The 21,104-nt window shown below is 28.9% G+C and overlaps 5 protein-coding genes across 14 annotated transcripts; 3 read left to right on the plus strand and 2 right to left on the minus strand.

Annotated features, from left to right (window-relative positions):
• Positions 1 to 749: 749 nt before the first annotated feature.
• On the minus strand, positions 750 to 19,779 carry LOC122525559 (long-chain fatty acid transport protein 4-like). Of its 7 annotated transcripts, none has more exons than XM_043648435.1 (12): positions 19,593 to 19,779; positions 5,281 to 5,750; positions 3,867 to 4,017; positions 3,539 to 3,776; positions 3,233 to 3,467; positions 2,913 to 3,111; positions 2,578 to 2,770; positions 2,331 to 2,471; positions 1,999 to 2,136; positions 1,756 to 1,913; positions 1,471 to 1,624; positions 750 to 1,382 (listed from the first exon to the last, which is right to left on the minus strand). In XM_043648435.1, the coding sequence occupies exons 2-12, from the start codon at positions 5,679 to 5,681 to the stop codon at positions 1,228 to 1,230; spliced, it is 2,163 nt and encodes a 720-aa protein (XP_043504370.1). In that variant the 5' UTR covers positions 5,682 to 5,750; positions 19,593 to 19,779; the 3' UTR covers positions 750 to 1,227. The 7 variants fall into 7 exon arrangements, with proteins under 7 accessions (XP_043504370.1, XP_043504364.1, XP_043504371.1 ...); XM_043648429.1 differs by lacking the exon at positions 19,593 to 19,779 and adding an exon at positions 9,880 to 10,122; XM_043648436.1 differs by lacking the exon at positions 19,593 to 19,779 and adding an exon at positions 8,876 to 8,899.
• Positions 10,733 to 15,250, plus strand: LOC122525579 (translation initiation factor eIF-2B subunit gamma). Of its 3 annotated transcripts, none has more exons than XM_043648479.1 (5): positions 10,733 to 10,930; positions 13,557 to 14,250; positions 14,319 to 14,631; positions 14,723 to 14,949; positions 15,042 to 15,250. In XM_043648479.1, the coding sequence occupies exons 2-5, from the start codon at positions 13,574 to 13,576 to the stop codon at positions 15,196 to 15,198; spliced, it is 1,374 nt and encodes a 457-aa protein (XP_043504414.1). In that variant the 5' UTR covers positions 10,733 to 10,930; positions 13,557 to 13,573; the 3' UTR covers positions 15,199 to 15,250. The 3 variants fall into 3 exon arrangements, with proteins under 3 accessions (XP_043504414.1, XP_043504413.1, XP_043504412.1); XM_043648478.1 differs by lacking the exon at positions 10,733 to 10,930 and adding an exon at positions 12,305 to 12,392; XM_043648477.1 differs by lacking the exon at positions 10,733 to 10,930 and adding an exon at positions 13,213 to 13,298.
• Positions 11,314 to 13,194, minus strand: LOC122525575 (tRNA (adenine(58)-N(1))-methyltransferase non-catalytic subunit TRM6). The gene has a single exon (XM_043648469.1). It carries the CDS (start codon positions 13,093 to 13,095, stop codon positions 11,611 to 11,613), a length of 1,485 nt encoding a protein of 494 aa, XP_043504404.1. The 5' UTR covers positions 13,096 to 13,194; the 3' UTR covers positions 11,314 to 11,610.
• Positions 15,414 to 16,803, plus strand: LOC122525612 (60S ribosomal protein L37). Its single transcript, XM_043648535.1, has 4 exons — positions 15,414 to 15,490; positions 15,878 to 16,013; positions 16,125 to 16,209; positions 16,678 to 16,803. The coding sequence occupies exons 1-4, from the start codon at positions 15,488 to 15,490 to the stop codon at positions 16,727 to 16,729; spliced, it is 276 nt and encodes a 91-aa protein (XP_043504470.1). The 5' UTR covers positions 15,414 to 15,487; the 3' UTR covers positions 16,730 to 16,803.
• On the plus strand, positions 16,890 to 18,889 carry LOC122525601 (mpv17-like protein 2). Of its 2 annotated transcripts, XM_043648519.1 has the most exons (6): positions 16,890 to 17,216; positions 17,429 to 17,454; positions 17,559 to 17,721; positions 17,800 to 18,272; positions 18,369 to 18,494; positions 18,583 to 18,889. In XM_043648519.1, exons 3-6 carry the CDS (start codon positions 17,697 to 17,699, stop codon positions 18,598 to 18,600), a joined length of 642 nt encoding a protein of 213 aa, XP_043504454.1. In that variant the 5' UTR covers positions 16,890 to 17,216; positions 17,429 to 17,454; positions 17,559 to 17,696; the 3' UTR covers positions 18,601 to 18,889. The 2 variants fall into 2 exon arrangements, with proteins under 2 accessions (XP_043504454.1, XP_043504453.1); XM_043648518.1 differs by having other exon boundaries at positions 16,890 to 17,454.
• Positions 19,780 to 21,104: the final 1,325 nt, after the last annotated feature.

Raw genomic sequence — 21,104 nt, forward strand, 5'->3', positions numbered from 1 at the left:
TTCTATTATATAAAATTTAGATATATAAAGATAATACATACGTACGCGTTCATAAGTTGAGTATTTGTCGAACATACTTTTCTACATTATTTAATAGCAATATTCTTTTTGTTTTATTTATATATATTATATAAATATATATATATATATATATATATATATGTAAGTTCTCTGGTAGGATACAAGTCATTAATGGGAAACATATCCTGCGATTATGGTTGGATAATAATCATTGTTGCTAATCAAAGTATTTATATACGCGACTGCAAAACTGCATATTTAAATTTTTTTCATTGATTTCTTATCTCTGTCTTTCTCTATATATATACATACGTATATCCGATAATGTATAGCAATATTGTGTATAAATGCTCAATAATATGTAAATGCGCTTAATAAACATTAATGTAAAATCAACGATTAATAATTCTATAATTAACTTCTAATTAATCATTTTCTAAATAAAATATCTTTCACGGATATATTTTTTATTTTTCACGGATCAAATCTGACACGCGTGGATATATTTTTTTATTATATATCTAATCTATAGATTAAAACGATGATAAGAAGAAAAATTCTACTCTCTCCTCTCTGTATATAACTGTTTTCCGTGTCTACATATTCTTATATTTACTATTTCATATTCTCATTCTGCTAATGCATAAGAAATGTTTGAAAATCGATTGCAATGGGCATCTGTTGTTTCATTTTAATCAATCGGAGATAATAATGAATATAATTATTGATTACGTACTTAAAATAGAAAACTTTTATTCTAGAAAGTAACAAGTAACAAGTCAAAGTTTTCACCACATTATAATATGCCGTAAATATACACCATATAAATACACCATCGTGAGAAATCTTATATAAATAAATGTTAGTAACGCTAATCAGGACAAAAAAATAATAGATCCTACAGTCATTTTGGTAAGCTATGGATACGCTTAGGTTTTTTTCACAAATTGCATTTTTTAATTTAAATTAAATTGCTATATACAAATATAAATAGGCAAAAATGTCTCTCTCTTTCTCTTTCTCTAAATTTTGGAAGAACAAGAGTGGTTTGTTTAACGTTCTCCATTTGTGCGATAAATAGTACATTGAAAGATTTAGTACAGTCAAAATGCACTCATTGTAGCATATATAGAAGAGCATTATACACTTTGCAGATAATATTTCATTCGACAAGCTAGATGTTCAATATCATTTGTTAAAATAACTTTATAACTTAATCTTTCCCTCTTGAATTCGATCGAATATTTCTTTCGTTAACTCCTGATATCCCGATTTTGAATCTAAATAATACAATTTGTCTTGTATTCTTTTGGGATCGAAACCGTCATCTTGTAAATCTTTCTTTTTTAATTTAAATGTACCTGAAAAATAAAACAAAAATTCATTACCAACAAATATTTCTCTAACATTTATTTCAATCATATATTAGTGATATCATTTATTATTTACTTGTGAGATCAACTTTGGACAATATCCGAAGGAACTGAGGCCTGGCATAAAATGGTAATTGATCTTTAATATCGGCTGATAATTGTTTTAAATTTAACGTATTATTTTCGTCATGAATTGCAGCCATACCGACTCTTCCTTCTGCACCATGTACCTAAATAATAATGATTGACGTGTTCATTTTGCTCTTATTATTATCTCATGCAAAAATATGAATATGAACAAATATTTAATCCCAATCTGATAGTGTGTACCACTAGTCGGATTAAAATATTTTCGAATTACCTCAACACCGTAAACTATACAATCTTTATAGTTTATTAAATTACTAATGATAGCCTCGACTTCGGACGTTGAAACATTTTCTCCTTTCCATCTAAACGTGTCTCCCGTTCTATCTTTGAAATAAAGATAACCCAATTCGTCTGATACTAGAATGTCACCTGAAATCAAACGATTAGATGAAAATATTCTATATCGTTGATATATATATACATATTAATGTTGGAATAAAAAAAAGAAATATACCAGATATAAAGGCAGAGTCGCCTTTAACGAAAACGTCGCGTATAATTTTGCTATCAGATGCTTTCTTATCCACGTATCCCAAAAATGCTCTAGTCGGGTTGTTTGGTATTATTTTTCCAATAAAAACGCCAGGTTCGTCTAAATGAACAAGAAAAAGAAAACCAAATAAAATAAAAGAAAAGAAAAAAAGAAAATATAAACGACAAAACAACCGTTTGAAAAGCAGTTAAATCCAAACAATCCGTTTTACTTGCCACGATATTTTCTAAAATTCAAAATAATACAAAATATAATAGCGTTCGATCGATTATTCTTTATAAAATCTAACTTACTAGGTTCGCAAATTTGACACAATCCTTTAGCATTTCTTATTGGTTCTCCTTCGGCGTTAACTTTAATAATAGATATTGGATACACCGATGGAATGATTCGTGACATGAATCCTATAGCTCCAACAGTATTATCGATGTTTACTAGAAGACACGTATATTGTTAAATGATATTTTGTTTTTAATGATAATTTTCTCTCCAAATATACAAGATACTCAGTCACGTGTGTCCAATTAGATTTTTCCTTACCGATATTGGCGTTACCCTCGGTCGCACCATAAAATTCAATAACCTGGGGTATATTAAACCGTGCTACAAATTGACGCCATATTTGTGGTCTAAGTCCATTACCAAAAATCATTCGAATATTGTGTTGTTTGTCTTCGGGTTTAGCTGGTACTGCCAAAATGTAACGACACATTTCACCTATGTACTGTGCAATCTGTAAAAAAAAACAAAAAGTTATATCCATTCGTTACACAAACACAAACATTTATTCATTAGATTTCTTTGTATAATAATAATAATAATAATAATAATAATAATAATAATAATAATATAAATAACGTTATAATATTTATTACCGTGCACTTATATTTAATGCAATCATTGAAATAAGCACTAGCAGAAAATTTCTTTTTAATCACAATCGTATTTCCGTGTAATAACGCTTGACCCATTGCCATGACACCACCTGCGGTATGATATAAAGGTAACGGCGTATACAATATGTCAGATGATTTCATCTTAGCTATGATACTAATTCCAGTGATGAATATAAATCTGTGAAATAATATCAAAGATTTATCTATTAATTTTAACAATTGTTTGAATAACTATTGTCTGATATATGAATGTTATAATAACACGATTTGGCATATATCATTATTTACGTTAATCTCACCTTGAATTAGTAATAAAAGCAGCCTTAGGCAGACCAGTCGTTCCACTGGTATAAATATACAATAAATTATCGTGGTAAGATATTTTTTCTTGCGGTACTGGCGGCAAAGTCGAAACTTCCGATAAAATATTTGTCAAATTTTTTGCCTTCAAATGCGTAGATTCGATTGTTGTCTCATCTCCATATTTATAAAGAGCCACATTAGCATTGAGCGAGGTAGCAATATCCGCGACAACTAAAAAATATGAATATTAATGATACCACAATTGTACGCAAACACGATAAATTCTTATTAATATTTTCTACCTTCTGTAAATTCACAACTGTAAATTAATGCTTGACAACTGGCGATATCGATGCTATGTACGAGAGATAACTTTCTAAGATTAATATTAATCAATGACGTTATTACGCCTATTTTACTCAAACCAAGCCAAATCCCAACAAAATCAGGCCGATTTTCCATCATCAATGCCACCACATCTCCTTTTCGATAACCATGATTTTTAAAGGTCGTTGCAACTTTGTTACTAAAATCTTCGAGCTGTTGATATAACGAATGATTAATATTAATTAAATACCGAGGAATCAAAATAATAATATATTGTAATAATCGTGAACGTTAACCACTTACTTGCTGGAACGTCCATTCTTGATCTTCGAATATAATACACGTTTTATTCGGATGTCGTGTAACTTGTTCCCGAAATATATCGGCAACGCTTTTATTGTTTTTCTCATAGCCACGAATCAACCAAAGAAGTTTAATGTATACCTGGAATGCTCTGGAAAACAAAATATAATAATCAAAAAAACTTCAGCGCATTTGCCTAATATCATCATAATATCGTATATTATTTAAAGATATGCAATAAAAAAACACTGCGCACTTATTGAATGATTAACATATATAAACTTGTTTTGCTGAATGATTATAAATTTCACGATTATTATTACCACGTTTTAAATAATGCTATATATAAATAGGTGAAATAACGGTCGAGTAACGTGCATTAGAATTAAGCATTGGAAAAAACTGAATAAATTACGTGAGATGGGGGTGGGGATCGATGGAAGGAGAATGAAGTAAAAGAGAGAATTAATATCGGTAATAATATAAAAAAAAAAAAAAAGAAAAAAAAGTAAAAAGCTTCTTTATCGTTCGATCGAATTCAATCCTACTCGATTGCGAAAGTAATTCTCACGTTTCTATGCTTTTCCACGGTGAATCTCATTAAACTCGTTGCTAAATGTAAATGATATGCGTTATTACGTGACATTATTAGAAATAAACAATGACAATGTACATAAATAATGTTATTAGGCGGGTTAATTATTTAGTTAAGGTTTTAGACAATTTTAATTGATTTTTTATATAAATATAGGATTAAAATTTGACATTTTATCAAATTTGATATATCATATAAACCGTTAGGTTGACCGATTAGAGAAGAACCGGCAGCCGCGGCTGGTTAACGGTAGATCAAGTATCATACAAGAAAGAAGAAACAAACTTATAAAGTGCACGTAAATAAGGAAAAGGATTTTACGTGGGAAAACTTTGCAATATATCAAATAACAATGATTTTTCAAACGAAACGAATAGTAGAGAATTAACGTGACGGATTCGCGAAACTAAATAACGCAAAGTGAACAAACTAACGTTACACGCATATCATTAAAGGTTGGTCACAAAATTGGTGGTCCCAAGGTTCTTCGATCACATTCACAACTAGTTACGCAATTTCTTTTTTTTCTTTTCATACCAATTATTACGCGTAATCAGTTTTTGTGTAACAGTTCCTAGATTGTGTATATATATATATGTTTTATAACAACACACGAGAATACAATAAATAAATAATACGAAAATAGACAAAAAATTGAAACAAAAAATCAGACTTTGGCTATATATACAAGGACGTGTAATAAATAAAAAAGAACATGATAATATAATAATAATAATGTTAACGATGATGATGATGATGATGATGATGATGATGATGATTATGATTATGATTATGATTGTGTGATTATGATTTACTTACTTAAGATCACGAGGTAATGTACGTAAGACAACATAGAACCATTTTAGACGACCTCCGGCAACGAAGTAAGCAACAATCACAACGACAAAAAGTTGAAGAAGAAACATGTGGCCGATGTAAAGGGTCAAGAAGGCCAATGAAGCTGCGATAAACGTTATTAACAACATGATTAACATTAATTGTCTAATAAAACGGCCGATTCTTTGACAACGGTTTGTTGTTGATGCTGTTGCAGTTCTACATCCGCCACGTGTGTCTTCTGTAGTATCTTGCGTATTACTAGGTAACGTAACAACGTCCACCAAGTCTCCTTGTTTTTCTTCTTCCTTTTCCTCTCCTAGATTGACTATCACCTGGTTTGTATTCTGGACTGAATGTACTGATGTAGTTGCTGCTGTCATCGACGTTGCCTGGGATCGGTTCAATGATTCCCCTACTCTTCTATTATGGACCTTGCCCCTCTCTACATCCTGCAATATGAGAAAGCAAATTTTCTTTTCTTTTCTTTTCTTTTCTTTTTCTTCTTCTTCTTTTTCTTTATCTTCTCCTTCTTCTTCTTCTCTTTTCCTCTCCTCTTCACTTCACTTCCTACTCCTTCACTTTCCTAATCTTATTTTTCTTTTTCCCTTTCTCTCTGTTGTTTTTGTTTATACATTTTTTTCTTCCCACAAATTAGCATACTCGTTTCAAAGAGTTCGAATAATAACATCGATCGATCTTTTTTCTTGATTACAATATTATATAATTTTGTCGAAGGTTTTTTTAATATATATATACACACGTTCGCCGCGTGACTGCAAAAGGACGGAATTTTTATACTAATTTAATTACTACTTATAAAACGTTAATTTGTATTTATTTATTTGATTTTTTTTTGCTTTCGATAGAATAATTGTATTTGTACTGATAATTACTATTCTATTTTCTTGTTTCTTTTTTTGTTTGTTTGTTCTTTTTAATAAATATAGTAATAACGCATAATTTAGACATAGTTTATGTCATTCGCGTACCATCGCGTTTCGTGTACTATTCTTGAGTATCTATGCATACTTTAATATAGTTAAGATTTTAAAAATAGGACCCTTACGTAGGTATTTTACACTTTTCATTTAATGAATCGTACGTATTCTGAAATATACAAAAACGATTGATAGACTTTGAACTCGTATTCATATTTGAATAAATTGAATAGCGTAATTGAAGAAACGTGAAATCGTAAATATACATATATATATAAAGAGAAGAGAGAGAGAAAGTAACATAAGAGAAAGTTAAAAAGACAGAAAAGCGTTACGGGTTACTTAGTTTTGTTGTATGCTATCGATAATTTTATATTGCTCCACATTTTCTCTTCTTTTAAATAAAATATAATATCTACATATTTATATACATATATATTTATATACATATATATACCACAGCAAACTTGTTAGAAAATAACTATCATATAAAAATTTCTAAATGACATTCGAACTTTAATCAGGAAATAAAAAATATGAAATCTAACTTGTTGGCAAATGAATAATATTTCTTATATATGTCTGTGCATATAGTAATTTTCTTATAAATACATCACTAACTAACATTAAATATCACGATGTTGTTTCAATTAGTCAATCAAAGCTTATTTACGGCTGTTAAACAGTTCGTCTACATAATATATGTATATACATATATATATGTGTGCCCATAATTATGAAAGTGGTCTAAGTCAAAATTAAAAACAAAATAAGTTTATCAGTTATTTCACACCATATTATTTTAAACTCAATTAATTCAATGTAATTTTCACGATATTGTCAAAAATGAATTATTAGATAGTGGTTTGTTATTTCAACATTATATGGAATTCATTCAGTGTTCGAATGTAATCTTTCAAATATCTCGAAACAAGAGATATATGATTCAGATCACTTTCATAATTATGGGCAAATAATTATGAGTTAGAGTATACGTGTATTCAAAATGCAAATCGAATAGAATTAATAATATCATTCCATTTCCTTTTTTACCCGAGATTATTATTTTCCATTAATATTTATAGTTTGATGTTGCGTATGTAAGCCTGAAAAAAATAGAAAATAAAAGAAAAGAAAAGAAAATTAAAGAAAAGAGAAGAAAAGAAAAGAAAAGAAAAATCGTTCTCGTTAAATACGTACTTGCAAGACCGTTTTATTAATTATCAAGATGATCGTGATAGTATATCGTGTCGATGGCGTTAAAAGTTCATTTTAACGAATACTATATTTATCGTTTTACGCACGTCGCACCAATTTAATTCCTTATTGTCATTTTCGATTGTAAATATTCGCATGATTAACAATTGTTCTCGACTTAATAAGTATTTATATAACAGGGTATAGTTCATTTGTTCATTCATATATTCCTTCTTGGTGTATATTTGTGTGTTTCTTTATTTTTTATTTTTATATAAGTACATTCTATATTTTATTTTTCAATAATTTTTTTTTCCTCCTTCTTCTACTTTTTCATATATTTTTTTCTTTTTTTGAAATTGTTGTATATGCATATTATATGTATAACAATTACTACATTATCAAATTTTATTTATTGTATATATTATTAAATTATACGTATATTAATGCACATGCTGCTAAAGAAAAAACAATAAATTTGAGAAAATTGTATTTAAAATTTTGACAATATTTTTGTACATTATTTTTCTAGAAACTATCAAGTTTTTCAAATCAAATTTTAAATAATTATATTACAATTATATTATAAAATATAAATTATGAGAGAAACTTTAAATATTAACGTCACACGTGTAGCATTATAATCCTGTTATCTGTTTATAAAATATTATTATCACAATATTCATACTATTAATTCAATATAATTTTAATGGAAAAGTATAAATAACATTGAAATTTATATAACATTGGAGTTTATAAAATATTGTTATCACAATACTCTCATGCTATTAATTCAATATAATTTTAATGGAAAAGTATAAATTATAACATTGAACACAGGATAAAATCAATCTAAAAAAAATGGAGATACTTGTTATTATAATTTACTTCTAAATAATAAGAAAAATAATCTACGTCACTTGGTATACGTTCATTTCTCAGGAAAACTATTAAAGAAAGGTATTTTGAATGTAAATGATAATATACCGATTAAAAAAATTCTACGAGCAAAAGAACTCTCAATTAACATGATCAATACATACCGTTGAGTGTTTTTATTGTAAAATGACTCACTTATTTTGCATCATTAATAGCAATAACATTTATATGAATCAAATCTCTTGCACACACAATATTGATAATATTTTCGAAAAGCCGAATTTAAAGTGATCATAATAAAAATAATATATATATATGTATGCACAGTATATTTGTTTACTTACTTAATACTACAAATTTGACAAGTAAAGTAAACCGTAAGTTAACCTACATATACAAGCGTTGAATGGAGATATAAGTACTACACAATTATCACAGAAAACGGTATGACCTAGTTTCACAAACAACAATGGTTATACATTAAACCGTTAGTCGTCAAACTGAGCTATATATTTACAAATGATATATCATTTATCAATAATAAAATATAAAAACTATACTCTTTCAATGAAAGCCGAAAATTTATGAACGATAACTTAGTTTTATTAATCTGCCACTAGATGGTGCTAGGATTACAATTTGTATTTAATTACAAATTTAAAAAAAAAAGAAAAAAGAATATAATTTACTCGTAAAGTGATATGAACGACCGATAAGAAAATTTTTAATGCTCATAATTATATGTTCTATTAATTAGTTGGTAAACAAACAATATAACGAAAAATTTAAATACGTTTTATACATATTATCTGATTATATGAATATACTATAATATAATTATATTCGCTTTGAAAAATAATAGGTCGAGAAAGCGCAAATATGAAAAGTTCTAGAATCTCTCCGCTTTAAATCCGCTTTCATCTCTCTTATAAGAGAACAGAGAAAATCTAGAAAATCTTCGACACCTCGTTGTCCTCCTTGTTAATTGGAGAATATACTTGCTTTCTTTCCTCCCTTTCTCCAACGGATTTTAACAAATCATATCCGTTTTTTCTACCTATCTTATTTTATTTGTAAAACTTTATGAACACAAATATGCGTATTTTTTTCTTACATGTCTATATATTACAAATATTATATGCACGAGATTTAAATCATATCAAAAATGTTACTATCGTTAACTATACGATAGTACTTAAGCGAATTTTTGGATATTAAATAAGATTACTATATGTATAATTATCGAATTGTATTAAATTGTATAAAATTATATGCGTATGTGCTAAAATAAATCACAAGTTTCTTTAGGATTTTTTCGAAATAAAGCAAATGATTATAAAAATCTTCTGTGAGAACTTTTGATTCTTTCTGGATAAATTTATATTGCGTATAAAATATGCATACTCACACACACACACACATACACAATCTGCTAGATATAAATATGCATATTGAATAAAGTTTATAATATTATATATTTATATATATATATATACATCTCTTGTTGTTGTTGTATTTGTTTTATTATAAATCATCAAAATAAATATATAATCCTAATACTTACGCGAGTTTTATCATCGATCGTGTTCGATATTATCGGTGTTATCCCATTTCCAACGTTATTGGCGGACATCTTAGAAATTATATTTGACAAAATTGATTCTCTTGAAGAAAAAGAATGAAAAGAGGAAAAATATGAAACATGCACTAATTATTAAAAATACAAAATCGATTTAACAAGCTCGTGTAATAATCGATAACGTCGTCGTACAAAAGAAAATAATCGATACCATCGCACTATAGATTGATATTTGATATTATTTTGCACACCGTTGATTTAAAAAAAAAAAAAAAAAAAAAAAAGAATTGCAGATTTCCTTTTAAGATTTAGAATATATTTGAAATTAAAATCAATGAATAAACACACTAATTTTATTCCATTGTCCTCTTGCACTCACGTATGATTTTTTTTCATCGATCGTCTTAACATAAAAATATATTATTAAATTCTACTTTTTTATTCTTTTTTTATGAACCCCGTTGATTGACTTCTATATTGTTGATGTTGTTCTCATTATTATTATTATTTTACCCGTCCGTGTGTGGTATGTTCGAAAAAAATCGGAAAGAGAGAGAGAGAGAGAAAGAGAGAGAAAAACAAAAAATAAAATACAAATTAAAAAGGAAGGAAAAAAGTTAAAAAGAAATAGAAGAAGAAGAAGAAATAAAAAGTGAGAACAAAAAAATACAAGAGATAAAACCGATAAATGAAGAATTTACTAAATATGGACCGATATATATATTTGTGCGAATATACGTGTATCGACTGTAAATCGGCAAGCAGTAGACTAAAGAGAAAGAGAGCTGTTACTTCGACCTACCTCGGCTGAGTATACAACAAATCTCCCTCCTCCATTTTATGATCGAGGCATAAGTACTCTCGAATCCTTTTATACCTTTCAGTTATTTCCTATCGTCATCTCACCTGCACTAATATTCATGAAAAATGGTGTAAACATATTACCTATATGCATAAATTATATATCTATATTTAGACGAATTTTTCTAAATAAATTGAACAAATTCTACGCTTGTATAAATTGTCTTGTGTATGGGTATGTATGTATATATATGCGCGCACGTAACACACACACACACACAGAGAGAGAGAGAGAAAGAGAGAGAGAGAGAGAAAGAAAGCGTATATGCGTTCATGAATTAATGTGATATTTTAAATGGAAATTTTTTACATATTAAAACTCATCCTCGTCATTGGTTTACCTTTCGCATACCTTTCTACGTTGCGAAAGGGAAAAATGCAAATTCGAGATGTGATTAATCGAATCGTTTTTTATGAATATAATAATTCTACAAAAAAAAAAACAAGAATATAAATTAAATCATTTGATATTTCTTAAGAGTGAGTATCACATTTTGTTACACAGCATAAAAACAAAAAAAAAACTCCTCATTAATAACGGATTTCTCACTTCCTTTCGATTTAAAAAAACTAGATTTATTATACATTTCCAATGAACTAAATTACCTAAGAACCACACTACCATTGAATAAGAATTGCTAAATGTTTTAAAATATATTCTCATATTCAAATAAATTATTAAAAGATTGTATTCCGATAGGTATAAAAAGTATTTATATGATTTTTCTTTTCTTTCATACAAAAATCATAACAATATTCTGATAATGTTACATATATATATACAATATACTGTATGCAGGTATATGTCTAACATTATTTTTGATGGAAATTAAGTTATAATATACTTTTACATAATTATTCAACTAAATATCCTGTTAAAATGTAACCACCAGTATCGCTCGTTAAAATATCTGGATGTGTCCTGTCTTGTAATATTTGATAAGAACGTAAGAAATTAGAAAACAGCCTTAAATTCACTATATTTTGTGTTTGTTTAAGAGCCATGTATGTTTCCTGCAAAGGTTCTCTATGAGTATGAAATATTACAAATGGTCTAGATGCGCCGAGAAATGGTAACAAAAATTTCACAATTTCTAAAGGATGTTCTTTAGCTACGATAACTAAACTTCGAGCTTTAGAATTTTTCAAAAGGTCCAATACAAATTGCGTCTCCATTAACCATTTTGGCTTCTTAACTGGCTCATTTTCAATGTGATCATTTAATTTACGTTTTAAAGTATTTTTATTTTCAACTTTTTCTTCTTTCATAAGTTCATCGGTATTAGTAACATTCTGTATAGTTGGATTTGTTTCCGCTTGCATAGCATTTAAACTGATCGATCCATTGTTTATGTTTTCATTGATATTGCTATCAATGATTTGGTCAATTTTTAATACTTCTTTGTCATTTTCTACTTCAGTTTCTTTTTTACAATCATTACTACTGCTTAGCAGTACTTCATTGTTTCCAGATTGAGAAGTATTGGAATCGAATACTGTTCTACAAAGAGATACGTTGCCTGATGACAAAGATTCTCCTTGATTATATAATCTTATGAAGCTATAAATATTAACCGTTAGATGCCTTTCAAGCTGTTCTTTAGGAAAATTCATAGCTTGAACGATAGTTAACTGAGGTATATTTCCAGGATGCAAATTTATTAATAAACCTGTAGTATTTGATCCAATTCTATGTAGCATGGCAGCACTTGGTAATCCTAACGAACCGCTATCATATAACATGTATAAACCATCCGATTGAACATCGCTGTATGATAATAATTGAGAAAGGGCATCCATTCTTAATCCTCCTAATCGTGTATGATCTTGTCTAAAGTATACTTCGTGTAAAGACATTATAGTAGGTTTACATATGGTTAAATAACGAAAGTATTTCTGTTCTTTTTTCTTGATGTACTTTTCTTGAGAGTACTCAGTTTTGGCTGAAAAAGATTTACTGTTCTCTATAAGAGTACCAACTATCTCTTTGCCAGACTTTCCAGATTCTTGAAGTTGCAAGATTTCTTCTTTTGACAATTTCTGCGAAGTACCATCGTTGGTGATACAACGATTATCTAAACCACTCGACGAACTGTTCTTTAAATCGTTCCAAGATTCTGTCCCTTTTATAACTTTCAATGTATAAGATCTTTTATTATTTTTCGATGGTACCATTTCAAAAGTTGTCCAATAAGGTTTACCAATTATTTCTTCCATATTTATTTCATCCTTTCCTAACATTAATATACCTTTTGTTGATACCTTGTATAATTTTGTATACTTTTGTTTCTTCACTATTACATAATTTCCTGCTTTAATATCATCCTCGACTTCACTCATTTTTTATATTTTATTAATATCTTTTTGTTTTATTTCACAAAGTTAACTTTTTAATAACAATCCTTTCAAACGAGAGGACACGTCAATTTGAGGTTAGGCTTTAAGTATAGTTCAAAACACGTGCTCGTATAAAGTCAATTGAGCGAATCTTCTGAAGCGTACTATACAACCGCATATTTTACAACCTCTGATATTATTTCAATGTAAATGCCATTTATAATTTATTTCTTTTTTTAGTCAAAACACAAGTTCTTGGACAATTAATATTAATTATCCAAGCCAGCAATTCGTAATTCTATTCAATGTTATTTATATAAAAATCTAACTAAAGTTAGGTTATCTTTAAGTTAAAATTCTCACATATTCTATATATCTCTCTTTTTGCAAACATATTGTTGTTATTGTAAGTGTTGTGTATTGTAACGAAAAGAAAAATTGTGTTTTTTCCTGTTTGTTTTTAGAGCAAATATAAAGAAGGATGGTTATTTGCACTGAATTTCAAGCAATTGTACTAGCTGGAGGAAAAGGGTCTCGTATGACCGAACTCACAGCTGGTCAACCAAAATGTTTATTACCTATAGGAAATAAACCAATGATTTGGTTTTCATTGCAACTACTTGAACGTAGTGGATTTAAAGAATGTATTGTCGTAGTATCAGAATCAATGAAAAATGATGTATCGTCCTCGTTGGATAAATTAAATTTAAAAATAAAAACAGAAATAATAGGAATACAAGGTGCAGAAGACCTCGGTACTGCAGATTCAATTAGACTTATTCACGAAAAGATTCACACTGATTTTTTAGTATTATCGTGTGATTTGATCACAGATATTGATATTTCGGAAACATTAAATTTATATAGAAAACATAATGCAAGTATTACAGCATTGATGCTACCAATGCTCAAAGTACCAGACGAGTTTGTTACTCCAGGACCCAAAAATAAACAAAAACCAGAAACAGATTTGATTGGAATAGATAATGAAACAGGACGTTTAGTATTCTTGGCATCAGCTTCGGATTTCGAAGAAACTATGAATATATCACAAAAAATTCTCAGAAAACATACCAGTTTTACCATGCACTCCAAACTGATGGATGCACATGTATATATTATCCAGAAATGGGTTTTGGATTTTTTAGTATTTAATAAGTAAGTAATGATATAAAAGAGTATTAATATTTTGATCGAAAACTATTCTTTTACATTGTATTTTGTAGAAACTTTAGTACATTGAAAGGTGAACTTCTTCCATACATAGTTACTAAACAACTATCAAAACCGCCTAAGCAACCTATAGAAGAGAAAAATAATTCGATTGTACAAGTAAACTTGAAAGAAGATATCTTCCGCTTTGCCGTTGCAAAACCATTAGATAAGTTAATAAGAAGAATGTCCGCATTTAATGACCACAGTACTGATCTACAAGAAGCTTATCATGACGATATAATAAGATGTTATGCTCATATTATGAGCGATGGGTTTGGTTTAAGAGCCAACACTATACAAATGTATCATCTTGCAAATTTCAAGGTATATGTAATAATGTTTATTACATTTATTTCGTTTATTTCCAATTTTCTTGCAATGAGTATATGATAAGTAATGATATTTTTCATAACAGATATCTGATTGGTCATCTAGTATCATTAAATCTGATCTACTCCTGAATACATCACCATTAGCAACTGTTAAAAGTACACAAGTAAATAATTGTAGTATAGATGACAATGCATTTGTCGATGAGAAAACGTCCCTTAAATTTAGTCACATTGGTCTTAATACAATTATTGAAACAAAAACCAGAATCTCAAATAGTGTTATAATGGATAATGTAACTATCAAAGAAAAGTAAGAAAAAATGTTTTGATTATAGGAAAAATGCATACGACTGATACATTAGAATAAATTCTCTAACTCTAAATATTTGTACAAATTTGTAGATGCTCGATACATAACAGCATTTTATGTAATGGGTCTATCATCGAGGAAGGTACCGAATTAAAGGATTGCATAGTTGGTGCTCAACATGTTGTAATATCAAACAGTCAACATTCTCGAGAAGTTTTAACCGAAGCTGACAGATTAATAGAGATTTAATTATTTATTAATAATAATTTATAATTGAAATTTAACTGTGTGACAAAATAAATTCTACTCCTTTTTCAATTATTTATATAAATTACATTTTTCTTCCCACTTTAATTTCCAACAATATAACAAATGTATATATAACAATATTTGTTTATCACAAATAGCACCATATAGGGGAAAATAGTACCAACGGTAAAAATATTCCTACTATTGATTTTTTTGGTTGGTACCGCTGCAACTGCCTTCGTTTCTATCGTTTATTCATCGTTCCTTTCGGTGCGTTCTCTGAAGCAATATGGTATGAATTTATTCACGTACTTTCCATCGATTTATTATTAAGTAATCCTAAGTATTCATGGGGTAATTATATTATGAACTTATTGTTTAGTTATCATAATAATTAAATAATTGTATAATAATTGATATAAATGCCTTCGTAAGTTTGTTTTATCGTAGTTAGGTTAACTCGTTATAGTAATCGTTTTCTTTGCAATTTTATCGATAACAAAATCATCAAATTCATTTAATTGCCTAAATCATTACAAATTTCAATTCTATCGAATATATTTGAATCTTCATTTTGTTTTATTCTTCTTTTACAATATTTGTTTATTTATAACGTGTAAGGTAATGAGTGTAATGTGTAATAACGAGTTATTTACAGTAGAATTTGTATTATTTATAGACGAAGGGAACATCGAGTTTTGGTAAGCGTCGCAATAAGACGCACACATTGTGTAGAAGATGTGGACGCAGTTCTTACCACATTCAAAAATCACAATGTGCACAATGTGGATACCCCAAGAAAAAGATGAGATCATGTAAGTTGTACAAAGTGAACTTTACATTGGAAATATTTCAACTACTTTTCACGATTACCTGCAGCAATTAAATGAAGAGTATGTGTACATTAATTGAATAATATTTTACAGACAACTGGTCAATTAAAGCTAAAAGGAGGAAGACCACCGGAACTGGTAGAATGCGTCATCTGAAAATAGTTCGCCGTAAATTCAAGTAAGCTCATATTTATTGATTACCGATGCCTTTAACACTAAACTATCTTACTTTTATAATATATGTTAACAGTAGTACTTTATTTATTTAATTATTAATTTGCATTTATCCCTTAACGCTCTGTTAGCTCTGCTATGGAAATATTAGCAATTAAAATGATAATGCTTTAAAATTAAAGAATATTTTGAAAGGTATCGCACCAGAAAAAGAAAAAATTAATAAGCAATTGCCCATTTGTTTTTTCTTTAACTTAAAGTTTCCATTTTCAAGCGCTTTATTGTAAAAAAATTTAAGGGTTGCTGGGCACCGGTATTTAAGAATAACCATTACCATTTAAGAGCGTTAAGGGTCAATATAAAACATTTATGTTTGGAATAGAATAAAATAAAAATGACAAAGGTGTTTGTCAATCTTTTCATATACAAGATAGTACAATTGTTAAGGTTCGATTATTTTCTATTATTTTAGGAACGGATTCAGAGAGGGCCTACCAAAGCATAAAACTGTAGCTGCTAAATAATATACTACATAAATTCATTATAATGTTATCAAGCTACATAGCTTAAATTTTCAATAAAAAAATCTTCTAGAACATATGCTAATCCAATTCAGTATTTAAAAAGTCCGTTATCCTTAATCTTTTAAGTTTTCTTCCATTGTAGTAACTTGCAGATACGGTGGGCAATGAAACACCTTTCTAAGTAAATAAATAAATGTTTACTGATAAACTTTGACGCATGCGTATGTATACTATACATTGTTGCCTGAGAGAATGGAGAAATAAAAAAAAAAATATATATACATATATATATATATATTAAAGAGACAAAAATGTCTGATAGGAAAGAACACATATACTGATTGTGAGCAATATAGACGAAATACGAAACGATGCAAGAGATTGTACTGCGCAAACGCGTCAATTCTTTTGACAGCAACCGCTTGTATATTTAAAGAGGTTTCGCCATTATAAAATGTCAGTAATACACGGAATTTGTTACACGATGGTAAGCTTTCTTATCTGTACCATCATTGCTTCGTGCATATAAAACCTTAAAGGGGAAACGTGGTATTGTGGAAAAGAACAAATAAGAAAGAAAGACAACAAAAAATAACTGAAAGTTATGCTACTTAAAATCAAACAATTTCAACTGCATAAGCACCGACGAATCAAGATTCACGCAAGCGTTAATGAATTTAAATAACGATCTATTTTCAGAGTCACAAGGCTAAGGTTTAAAAAAGGTATTAATAAGATAGATGCATGGAAGTCATGTATGCAACTTCTTAGTTATTTTAATATTACTTCATATATGTCTTGATTTATATTACTTAAAACTTGATCCCAGAATAAATAGTCCTGACAATCGAGTTACGAAGAATAAACGTGAGAGGAAAAGTATCTGATCTGCAAACATTGATCATTTTATTTAAATCTTATACTCTTCCTGAGGTTCATCTCTTTTAAAAGATTATTCATTTAACAAATGCATATTCTGCGAAAATTATTCGGTAAGTATTATCTTCCTATACTTAAAAAAAAAATTTATATATGTATATATGTATATATGTTCTTTCTCTTAATATTAGGCAGATACCTTCTTATTACGAATACTGTTAGCTGCGGTTTGATGATGGCAGCTGGAGATTTGATACAACAACGTAGAGAACATTGGAAAAGGTATCGTTACGAAAATTATTTTTCAAGTGGTGGAACTGCTCGCGTGATTGCAGCATCCCCAGAGGAAGATACAACATTAGAAGAAGAGAAAGAAAAGGCTACGGATGTTGCGACTTTATACGAACACAATTACGTTCGAACGAGAAACATGACATTAGTAGGTCTGATTCAAGGACCCTTTCATCATTGTTTCTATGGTCTACTTGAAAAAATAGCACCTGGAAAAAATGCGAAATCCATTATAAAAAAGACTTTTCTAGATCAATTAATCGCTAGTCCTACGTGTCTTATTATATTTTTCGGTGGTCTTGGTCTAATGGAACGAGAAAAAGTCGAAGAAGCTTATAGAGAAATTAAAGTGAAGTTGATAGAAGCTTGGAAAGTATGTCTTATGAATGCAAACAAAGTTATGTGTAAATTATTTAATAAAAAAGGAAACAAAAAATGTAATCTTTGATTTTTAAACATTTTTCATTAGGTTGACTGCTGTTTCTGGCCTCCGGCTCAATGTGTAAACTTTATGTTCGTTCCTTTACAATATCGAGTACTTTACATAAACGTTATGACTATGGTGTACGACGTTTTTCTATCGTACATTAAATACGTAAGTATTCTACCAACGAATTTTTCATATTTTTTTAATTCAAATTTGTATCTTATCGTTCTAAGAAAAGATCTCTTATTCGTTTCAGGATGCTCACAATGATTGACGAGAAACTGTATATAGTATTAATTATAAAAATAGATATCTACATATAAATATGTATATAATATAAATATTCATATATATATATATATATATAATATATTAAAATTTATAGAATATAAGTTTTTTGATAACGGAAAATAAATGAACTTCTCCAACAGTATTTGTTCTCGTTTTGTTTTCTTTCCTTTGCATTCTTATCTGATAGTAAAGAAAACTTGAAGGCTGATAATAATTATATCTGAAATATATTTTCTAAATAATAATGATAACTTTGACATAACGATTACTTTTCTATTATTGATATAAGAAGCATAAAAAATTCTAACAATAGTATAAAGCTAATATTAAAAATATCAGAAAGTATCCAAAAATGATGAAGTTATTAATAATGAAACGATAATGTGCACAGTCGTATTATTGATCTACATATGTACATATGTACATATATCTATACCGTGCATTTCTAAAAAGATATTAACAAATTTCTTATCAAAGTATCTCTTAGTGATCATTCATTAAGAGTAGGGATGTTATTTATGTCGTTAGCAGCTTTGTTTGGCATTTGGCGACAAGAGGATTATAGAATTCCGTAAGCCGTCAGTCGCCATTTAGCAAATATGATTACTGACAATGTACACATAAACACAAACAATAAATTCAACGTTGCGCAACATGTCCCGTAGTATCAAGATTATAGAAACTCTATAAATGTGTATTTCGAACCTAAGCTGAGAAATACAACAGGTAGAAAGATAATACTTCAAAGTATTAATTAACACAAGATGGCAAAATGACGAAATTATGGTATCAAGACTAGATGATTACACAATGATACAAACAATATGATAATACAAAAGTTAGGATCGATAAAAGTTCATTTTTACAGGAAAAGAGTTTCCTTGCATAGATATTGATAAAGGACAATTTTTAAACGCATCAAAATAAAAAGTAAATATGCATGTTATAAACTGCTTAAAATTAATGAATTAATACCTGCTTACAATCAAACTTCTCGTAATTACTCAGAAAATAATTTACCACCTATTACCTATATTTAAAAAGAGTAAACACCAACACATTCACTTCACGATTCTCTCACATACCACCAGGGTGCAGAAACCTAAACTAGAGAGCATGCCCCGGGACACATACGACACTAGTTCAACCACATGTTTTTTAAACTTACATGCTAATGAAAGTACATATCAAATGCTGTAATTCACTGTCAAAGCTAGTGATTACTATATAACTGATTAATTGTCAATTGATCTGATGTCCTTGCGGCGCCATTTTGAAACGTAGTGGAGCGCCATTGATACGCTAGTAAAGCGGAACGCCATTGGTACGCTAATGGAACGCCATTAGTACGCTAGTGGATCGCCATTGGTACGCTAATGAAGCGGAACGCTATTGGTGCGCTAATTGGCGCCATTGTTGGACTTTATTAAAACATATTTTAATAGCCCGTAAAAAGAAAAAGAAAACAAAACGTAATACTGTAGGGATAACTGCAGTGTCTTAACCATTTGCGGTGGCAAAAAAAATTCACCAACGCGTGCCATGCACGTCGTTTTTGTTTCTGTGATAATCGTCTAAAGACGTGTGTAGCACGTCGCTGGTGTTCTGGTAACAGAAGCATCTCGACGTGCCTGGCACGTCTTTCCACCGCAAGTGGTTAATATGTACTAGATAAGGATTAAAATGATTAAAAAAAGATTATTAGTTGTTGGCCCGCCCGAGCGAAAAAGGCCTCGAGTGTAAAGAATTAATAAAATACGATATAGACATTTAAGTAATATAGTAAAGAAAATGAATTAAACACCTCGAATAACAAACTTTATTTACATTCACATCATAATATATCCATAACCGAAACCAGAACGTATTTCAAATATTGGTAAAATATTTGTTAACCAATATCGAGAACATCTTTTACATCATTTTTATTATCGTGTTGTTGTTCTTGTGTTTCTTGTTGCATGTATACTTTCTATTTCTTTTTATATTTCTAAGAAATGATATCGTTTTCAAAAAACGTTCGCACACCATGAGAAAAAAAAAGAAACTTCTCTCTTTCTGTTCCATAGACGATGACGTAGGATATCTCTCACGTTTATCGATATTTTAAATTTTACGTTTCGCGTGTTTCACAGGATATATATATATATATATACGTATACGTACACATACATTTGAGCAAATAATATAAAAATAATTCTGAGGTACTCTCTCGTCTTCCTCGTAGTCTGAATTCCTTAACTAATTGGCAGATCACGTTTCTCACGGTAATCTTTTTATCTTGTAGCTTTTTTTTTTTCTTTTTTTTTCTTTTCTTTTATTTTCTAATCTTCTTCTTCTTCTTTTTTTCTTTTTAATTCTTCATCTTTCTTCTATTTCTTTCTCTTATCGTTCATCTTCGACGATCATTGACCTTTCCAATTGTTCTCATCATTTTCATCATCATCATCATCATCATCATCAATATTTTCATCAAATCGTCGTTGT

The sequence above is a fragment of the Polistes fuscatus genome, unplaced genomic scaffold, assembly GCF_010416935.1.
Source record: "Polistes fuscatus isolate 324 unplaced genomic scaffold, CU_Pfus_HIC Scaffold9, whole genome shotgun sequence".
Lineage (NCBI taxonomy): Eukaryota > Metazoa > Arthropoda > Insecta > Hymenoptera > Vespidae > Polistes > Polistes fuscatus.

What these genes read in the sequence shown, in the direction of transcription:
- LOC122525559 (XM_043648429.1), bottom strand. Translation starts at nt 9,948, where the DNA reads ATGTCCGCCAATAACGTTGGAAATGGGATAACACCGATAATATCGAAC. An exon ending in GCTTTTATTACTAATTCAAG is followed by an intron (nt 3,112 to 3,232) that starts GTGAGATTAACG and finishes ATTATTTCACAG; the next exon opens with ATTTATATTCATCACTGGAA. An exon ending in GTATAGTTTACGGTGTTGAG is followed by an intron (nt 1,625 to 1,755) that starts GTAATTCGAAAA and finishes ATTATTATTTAG; the next exon opens with GTACATGGTGCAGAAGGAAG.
- LOC122525575 (XM_043648469.1), bottom strand. Translation starts at nt 13,095, where the DNA reads ATGAGTGAAGTCGAGGATGATATTAAAGCAGGAAATTATGTAATAGTG.
- LOC122525579 (XM_043648479.1), top strand. Translation starts at nt 13,574, where the DNA reads ATGGTTATTTGCACTGAATTTCAAGCAATTGTACTAGCTGGAGGAAAA. An exon ending in GATTTTTTAGTATTTAATAA is followed by an intron (nt 14,251 to 14,318) that starts GTAAGTAATGAT and finishes TGTATTTTGTAG; the next exon opens with AAACTTTAGTACATTGAAAG. An exon ending in ATCATCTTGCAAATTTCAAG is followed by an intron (nt 14,632 to 14,722) that starts GTATATGTAATA and finishes TTTTCATAACAG; the next exon opens with ATATCTGATTGGTCATCTAG.
- LOC122525612 (XM_043648535.1), top strand. An exon ending in CAAGAAAAAGATGAGATCAT is followed by an intron (nt 16,014 to 16,124) that starts GTAAGTTGTACA and finishes AATATTTTACAG; the next exon opens with ACAACTGGTCAATTAAAGCT. An exon ending in ATAGTTCGCCGTAAATTCAA is followed by an intron (nt 16,210 to 16,677) that starts GTAAGCTCATAT and finishes CTATTATTTTAG; the next exon opens with GAACGGATTCAGAGAGGGCC.
- LOC122525601 (XM_043648518.1), top strand. Translation starts at nt 17,697, where the DNA reads ATGCATATTCTGCGAAAATTATTCG. An exon ending in TATTCTGCGAAAATTATTCG is followed by an intron (nt 17,722 to 17,799) that starts GTAAGTATTATC and finishes TCTTAATATTAG; the next exon opens with GCAGATACCTTCTTATTACG. An exon ending in AGTTGATAGAAGCTTGGAAA is followed by an intron (nt 18,273 to 18,368) that starts GTATGTCTTATG and finishes ATTTTTCATTAG; the next exon opens with GTTGACTGCTGTTTCTGGCC.